The 7,740-nt window shown below is 51.7% G+C and overlaps 2 protein-coding genes across 3 annotated transcripts; one reads left to right on the forward strand and one right to left on the reverse strand.

The window, feature by feature from the left end:
• The first annotated feature begins 815 nt into the window (after positions 1-815).
• On the forward strand, positions 816-5,922 carry PCSK1N (proprotein convertase subtilisin/kexin type 1 inhibitor). 2 transcript variants are annotated; one of them, XM_055438562.2, is made up of 3 exons: positions 816-1,061; positions 4,815-5,287; positions 5,600-5,922. In XM_055438562.2, exons 1-3 carry the CDS (start codon positions 816-818, stop codon positions 5,790-5,792), a joined length of 912 nt encoding a protein of 303 aa, XP_055294537.1. In that variant the 3' UTR covers positions 5,793-5,922. The 2 variants fall into 2 exon arrangements, with proteins under 2 accessions (XP_055294537.1, XP_088689823.1); XM_088833697.1 differs by having other exon boundaries at positions 854-1,055.
• A 921-nt stretch (positions 5,923-6,843) lies between these two features.
• On the reverse strand, positions 6,844-7,738 carry ERAS (ES cell expressed Ras). The gene has a single exon (XM_055438240.2). The coding sequence runs from the start codon at positions 7,736-7,738 to the stop codon at positions 7,034-7,036; it is 705 nt and encodes a 234-aa protein (XP_055294215.1). The 3' UTR covers positions 6,844-7,033.
• Positions 7,739-7,740: the final 2 nt, after the last annotated feature.

Below are 7,740 nucleotides of genomic sequence, written 5' to 3' on the forward strand. Positions count from 1 at the left end.
TCTACGTATCTATGGAAGACAACAAAATAAAGACAGAGACAGGAGGAGGGTTGCAGAGATGAAGGGAGAGAAAGAATCAGAGGCAGGAAGAGATAGATGGGAGGGGAAGACAGAGAGACCAATGGGCATATAAGGTCAGAAAGAAACAGAACAATGGAGAGATGAAGATACTGGGAAAGAGACAAGCAAAGGATAGAAAGGAGCTTTTATTGAGCTCCTGCTAAATGCCATTTTTAAAGTTTTTTTTAAAAATTGAATTTGTTATGACATTGCTTTATGTTTTGGTTTTCCTCTAGGAGGCAGGTAGGATGTTAGCTCCCTGATGAGGAATTGAGTCCATTGCTCCCTGCATTGGAAGGTGAAGTCTTAACCACAGGACCACCAGGGAAGTCCTCTAAATACCATTCTTATTAAGCCTTCAAAGCCACTCTGGGAGGCAGTTACTAGTAACTGCTTTATGCAGGTAAGGGACAGCACCTTAGAATGGTGAACTAATTGAACTCATCACTCGGTAAAGGCCGTGGTCCTTAGGCCATCCTTAACTGTTTATCCAATGAACAAAATCGTATATCTCCTCCCCAAGAAGCGGGGCAGCAGGGGGGACCAGACCCCCATTCCACTCCACTGAGTCATTATTCCTGCCTGTCTGCTGAGGCGACAGCAAGGTCTGTTGCTCTGGCAACTGGCCTCCGACTGCCATGGCAACCGCCATCAAAGGCTCCAGCTCATCACCTTGCCCCTCGGGCATCACCTTGGCAACGGGCAGGATGCAGAGGCTGAGGGAGCTAAAGGCTGCGCCTGCGTGCAGTGACAGGATGGGGTGGGCAGGGAAGGGCAAGATTCCCGAGCGTGCGCAGCCGCAAAGCACCGCAGCGGTGCCGGGTAGCTCAGGCGCTGCGCACTTGCCAGCCAGTCCGCCCGTCCGGAGCCCGGCTCGCTGGGGCAGTATGGCGGGGTCGCCACTGCTCCACGGGCCGCGGGCCGGGGGCGTCGGCCTTTTGGTGCTGCTGCTCTTGGGCTTACTTGGGCCACCCCGCACTCTCTGCGTAAGGCCGGTAAAGGTGCGACCCAGGTCGGGCGCTGGGTGGGGTTGGGGGGGGAGGATGCTACAGGCAAGGGTTGGTGCCTGGACGCTGGCCCCAGTTCTCGGTACCTGTGGAGAGATCGGCCATGGGGGCCTGGGGTCCAGCTTCCAGTCTGCGCCCAGGCCATGCCAGCCTCCGTCTCTTGGGTGTGCGGGTGGCAGTGTCTGGGGGGCGTCTGGCGGCCGCGCTCTGCGCATCCCTCCGCACTAGGCGCTGGGCCCGGCCTCGCCCCGCCCGCCGCCTGTGGTGCTGTCCACGAGCATAGCACATTGTAAGGCGGGGGATGCGGGCTTCGGCCAGTGTCCGCAAGATGTGATGACAGGGATATGAGTGTGTGATGTCTCTGTGTGTTTGAGTGTATGTCTGTGTGATTGTCTTTTTGTTTGGGAGGGAGTGGCCTTTGCATCCCCTGGATGCACATCCCATTTCGGTTCTGTTGAACTGAGAGACTGGGATTTTGTATATGTGTTGATGAGACTGTTTGTGGAGCTGTGTCATTGTGGAGAGAGGAGCCATGATGTCGCTCTCTTTACGGCATTATGTCTTTAAGGGTGGTGCGTGTTCTTGCATCTAGATGGCTTGGAGGTTGTAGCTGCATAGCATTGGTGAGTGTGAATGTGTGCAGCCCCCCGAGTGTGGATGTGGCAGTGTTGGGTTGCATATTTGACATCTCAAGGCTTGTCAGTCCAAGTAGTGTGTGTGAGGCCACAATTGACGTGTGTGATTCCCTGGGGGGTCTCAGGGGTGGTGGCCATCAAGGGCACTTGGAGCACATCCTCCTCTAATGTAGAGTTCAAGGCTGTCTGCATCAAGGATGGTTTTTTAAAAGTATTCTTCATATATGAGAATATATCTAAACATATGTATATATACAGTATAAGAAATAATGATAAAATAATCCCTTTGTGTGCCCATTACTCAGCTTAAGAAATCAAACATGACCAATAGTTAGAAGCCCCTGGGTGCCTCTCGCCACAGCAGCCTCTCTCTTCCATAATCATTATCCTGTATTTTCTGTTAATTGATCTCTTACTTTTGTTTGTAGCTTATCATCTGTGTCTGTATCTCTAAACAATATCTTGTTTAGTTTTTCCTCACAGAGGTGGAATCATACTGGGTGTCTGGCTCCTGGTAGTCACTAGGGGTCACTAGGAAGTCATCAGGGTGTCTGGTTGTAACAGGCAGTCTGCAATGAAATTCTGGAACTTGCTTTTTTTTTTTTTTACACATTGGTTGTGAAATTCACCCACATTGAAGTATGTGGCTATAATTAATTTATTTTTATTACTGCATAATATTTTACACTATGAGTATATCATGAGTGTATATCATGATTTATAGATGAATTTTCATATGCCGGCAACAACATTTGAGTTGTTTCTAGGCATTTCTTTTTTCCTCCCTTCACTTTTATACTGTTATGAACAGTGCTGTTGTAATTTTTCATGAACCCTTGTCCAGCAGTATATGCACAAGAGCTACTCTGCGGTGTAACACCCCAGGAGTGGGGCATATGATATGTGCATCTTTCAAGACGTTGCCAAATTGTTCCTCAACGTTATTTTGACAGTTAAGTTCCCAGCAGCAATGCATAAAAGCTTCCATTTTTTCTACTTCGACATCAACATTTGACATAGTCAGACCTTAATTTTGGCAGTCTTTTGCACTCCCCCTGCATAGTGTATCTCACTGCTGTTTTAATTTGGATTTTCCTGATTACTAATGAGGTTCACTAGTTTTCATTTGCTTCAGTTCAGTTCAGTTGCTCAGTCGTGTCCGACTCTTTGCAACCCCATGAATCACAGCACTCCAGGCCTCCCTGTCCATCACCAACTCCTGGAGTTCACTCAAACTCATGTCCATCGAGTCGGTGATGCCACCCAGCCATCTCATCCTCTGTCGTCCCCATCTCCTCCCACCCGCAATCCCTCCCAGCATCAGACTCTTTTCCAGTGAGTCAACTCGTCACATGAGGTGGCCAAAGTATTGGAGTTTCAGCTTTAGCATCAGTCCTTCCAAAGAACACCCAGGATTGATCTCCTTTAGAATGGACTGGTTGGATCTCCTTGCAGTCCAAGGGACTCTCAAGAGTCTTCTCCAGCACCACAGTTCAGAAGCATCAATTCTTCAGCGATCAGCTTTCTTCACAGTCCAACTCTCACATCCTGTTTTTGGTTCCTTTTTTGTGAAATACTTGATCATCAGTTTTGCCCATTTTTATATTAATTTGCTTTTCTCTTACTGCTTTTTAGGAATTTTTTGTATATTGGACACTGTTCCTTTATTGATTATTTGTGTTACAAGCATATTCTCCTACTCTGATTTTACTTTTCATTCTTTTTATGGTATCTTGGGATAAAAAGAAATTCTTAGTTTGAATGTAGTCAAATTAATTTTTTCCCTTTCCATTGTTCCCAAATTTGGATCACTTGTTTTTCCTGCACAATTTACTGAAGTTGTTTCTGTCCCTCACAGCTCTGCAGTGTCCCCTCTGTTGTAGCAAGTGTCAGTGTGTGTGAATCTGTTTCCAAGCTGTTCAATCCTATTTCTTCCACTGCATTGAATCTGTGGTTTAACTTGCCCATTCAATTTTTAATTTCATTTATTTTTCTAAATGTTCTGTGTTTCTTTTTCAAACCTTTATGGCCATTTAATGGTCTTTTGTTCCTTTCTCATACTTTTGATATCTTTTATTTCTTTAAGCTTACTGAAATTGCTTCAAAACTGCCTGAACTGAACATTAGTCATTGGGTAATTTATTTTACAGATAGACTTGTATATACAAATGACATATGTATACAAACGATATATAAATGATATATGAACACAGTTTTTCATTCTGACATTATTTATAAGAATAGAAAAAGATTGGAAACATCCTCAATGTTCATCAGTTGGACTGGTTAAATAAACTATTGTACATCCATAGGAGAGGGATTCAAAGCAGAAGAAAGGAAAGATGCAAGAGAGAAAGGATGCTTTTAGGGTAGGATCTAGACATAGACGGAGAAGGCGATGGTACCCTCTCTGGTACTCTTGCATGGAAAATCCCATGCACGGAGGAGCCTGGTGGGCTGCAGTCCGTGGGGTCGCCAAGAGTCGGGCATGACTGAGCGACTTCACTTTCACTTTTCACTTTCCTACGTTGGAGAAGGAAATGGCAACCCACTCCAGTGTTCTTGCCTGGAGAATCCCAGGGACGGAGGAGCCTGGTGGGCTTCCGTCTATGGGGTCGCACGGGGTCGCACAGAGTCGCACAAGACTGAAGCGACTTAGCAGCAGCAGCAGCTAGACAGAGATTCCAAAAAACAAGGCATAGAACAGTCTGCTACCTTTTGGGTAAAACAAATGGACAGTAGGAATCTGTAAAATGCAAATATAGGTTCCTATTGTCCACAGCATTAACATAGAAAAATCCATTGCTGTCATATCTACCATCTCTATTCCTATAAAGAAACCTGGTCTTCAGCAGCCCCGGGGGGAAGGTCTGAGTCACTAGGAAATCGTTGGCGGGTGTGTGTGTGAATCTAGGGGTCTTTGGTGGCCCTAAGTGTGACCAGAGATATTTGTGGGTCTCCATTGGCCTTAGGGGTGTCTACTCATATTCGAGGGCCCACGGCACCTTTGGTGGCATCTAGGGATATTTGAGGTCCGCGGAGCCCTGTGGGTTGGGAGTCCCTGGCCGGGCAAACGCTGAAGACCTTCCTCCTCCAACCTGTCTTCCCGCAGGAGCCCCGCAGCCTGGGCGCAGCCTCGCCGCCCTTGGCTGAAGCCAGCGCTCCCCGCCGCTTCCGGCGGGCGGCGCCGAGGGGAGAGGCTGCCGGGGCTGTGCAGGAGCTGGCGCGGGCGCTGGCGCACCTGCTGGAGGCCGAACGGCAGGAGCGGGCGCGGGCCGAGGCGCAGGAGGCCGAGGATCAGCAGGCGCGCGTCCTGGCGCAGCTCCGGCGCATCTGGGGCGTACCCCGCACCAGTGACCCGGCCCTGGGCCTGGAGAACGACCCCGACGCGCCCGCCGCGCAGCTCGCCCGCGCCCTGCTCCGCGCTCGCCCGGACCCGGCGGCCCTGGCAGCTCAGCTTGTCCCCGCCCCTGCCCCCGCTGCGGCGCTCAGACTCCGGCCCCCAGTCTACGACGACGGCCCCACGGGCCCCGATGGCGAGGACGCCGGCGACGAGACGCCAGACCTGGACCCCGAGCTGCTGAGGTACTTCCACGAAGAGTGGTCGCGGGGCGGGCGCCATCATCCTGGGAGGAAGGGGGCGAGGAGCGGCGGAGGGCCTTCTTCACAGGGTGGAGGTGCGAACACCTAGGTCCTGGGACCCTTGGTGGGGGCAGAGGTGCCTGGCTGGCTCCCTTCGTCCGAATGGCTGGAGTGGGAGGCGGGGACCCCTGTCTCCCGAAAGCGGTGGGACGCCTGAGTGGGAGGAGGCTGCCAGGTCCCCGAGAGGTTAGAGGTACCGGCGCCCTCCAGGTCCTAGGGCCGAGGCGTTGACTCAAGGACACCTCCTCACTGCAGGTATTTGTTGGGGCGGATCCTAACGGGAATCGCCGACACCGAAGCCGTCGCTGCCCCGCGTCGCCTCCGCCGAGCCGCCGACCAGGATATGGGCCCTGAGTTACCCCCTGAGGGCGTGCTGGGGGCCCTGCTGCGTGTGAAGCGTCTGGAGACCCCCGCACCCCAAGCGCCGGCGCGCCGCCTCCTGCCCTGAGCACCGCCTGGATCCAGTGCACCCTCCTGCCCAGGACACCCTGCCAGCTCCCGCCAGCCACAGTTGCTGCCCTCAAACCCCAGGATCCCCACCCAACCCCACAATAAATATGATCTGAAGCAGCTATGTACTTGTGTGAGTGACAGTGTCTAGGGGGCCGGTGGACTAAATGGTGATGGCTCTCCTTAGACAAAGGAAGAGGAGCCCCAGCCCTCGATCAGCACTTTAAAGACAACCCTCCCTGCAGTCTCTGCCTCTCCTCCCTGGGGAGATCTCCATGTGGGCAATGGCAGTGCCTACCAGATTTTGTGCCCCATTTCTAGGCCTCGGTTGGGAATGGGGAGCCCAGAAGTCTTTGAGGGCCACTTTCAGCAGCACCTTCTTGGAGTCCATCCCAAGGACCAAGCTGTTTGTGAGGCAGGTGAATAGAGCTTGGATGGTGCTGGGACGTCCTCTTGCACACATGAACTCCCTGACATGGGGAGGGGCTACCTGAGGGAAGAGAAAGGGAGTGGGCTGCTGGCCAGGGGTCAGCCCTCCCAACGTTGTCACTTTCTGGGCCTTCAGATCATTGAGAAAATGTATTCAAGGTAGGAGGATAGGATGAATTTTGTTAGCTTGATATATAATGTTTAAATATTTAATTATATATTAATAGTATAGAGGCCACTCTTATTGTACTGTTACCCCAGCCCTGAAGATATTGGGAGTCAGTGTGGTGGTAAACTGGTGTGCACTGTCTATTCCCTCTGCCCCTAGTTTTCCACAAGATTTTGCTCAAATGTCACTAAGGCTTTCCTTGACCTCCATGTCACTCTATTCCTCTACCTGCCTTTACTACATAGCCTCTTGTCCTGTCTCCAAGGGCAGGGATTTTCAGTGTCTTGCCTTTACATCTTCCGTACCCAAGCAGGGCCTGGCACATGGGGGTTTTCCCCCACATTTCTTGAATGGAAGAATTCTCATAATTCAATAACATTCTCCCCACCCAGTCTCATTCCCACCCACATAACACTTGGCATGGAGGCAGTTTTGAAACCTAAGAACACCATTTATTTAATTTTGCACAGAATCTCTCAACTTGACATAACACAACCAACACTATGCCCCACACTGCCAAACAGCCCATCACCAAAAAAACCTCCCCAGGAGAGAGACATCAACAGTGTCCCACACAGCTACTTGTGAAGGAACCATCACCCTGGTCTGGGGGAGGGTCCACTTTTCTAGACTTAAGACCTTCAGGCCACAGAGCAGCCACAGTGGCACATGGCTTTCTGGTGCCGGCCTTTATCCCCACCTGGCCCTGTCGTGGCCTCCTTTGCCATAGCCTCCCGGACCCTTTGGATCTCATAGATGAGTAGGGAAAAGGCCTCCACCACACCCTGGCGTGTCTTGGCTGAGGTCTCTACGAAAGGGGCCCCCCAGCTCTTTGCGAGGGCTGCAGCAGCGGCATGAGCATCTCCAGTAGTGGTCACAAGGTCACATTTATTGCCCACAAGGACAAGGGGCTGGGTGTGGTGTGGGCCCCAGGTGGCCCGCATCTGCTGCAGCTGGGCTAGAGATGAGGGGTCATCGAGAGCGAAGACACCCAGCACACCATCACCAATCGCCACACACTGGTCACGTAGGGCCTGATGAGTGGCCTGCCCTGCTGTGTCCAGCACATTCAGAATGCAGCCTCCGTGGTCTAGGGCCATCTCCTTCCAGTAGGAATCCTGGATGGTGGGGTCGTGGTCTTCCACAAAGCACTGGTTGTTCAGCTGGATGGTTAGTGCACTCTTTCCCACACCACTTGCGCCCACCACCACTGCCTTGTACTCAGGCAGCTGCTTGCCTACACCCTTGGAGGGTGCCCCCCAAGCCCTGTGGCTCTGCTCCCGGGATCTAGGGCTCCAGGTGCCCAGGCCCAAATCAAACATGTCAGGCTTTGTTGGCTGTGCCATGG

The sequence above is a fragment of the Moschus berezovskii genome, chromosome X (assembly GCF_049115385.1).
Source record: "Moschus berezovskii isolate FMDL1 chromosome X, NW_MosBer_1.0, whole genome shotgun sequence".
Lineage (NCBI taxonomy): Eukaryota > Metazoa > Chordata > Mammalia > Artiodactyla > Moschidae > Moschus > Moschus berezovskii.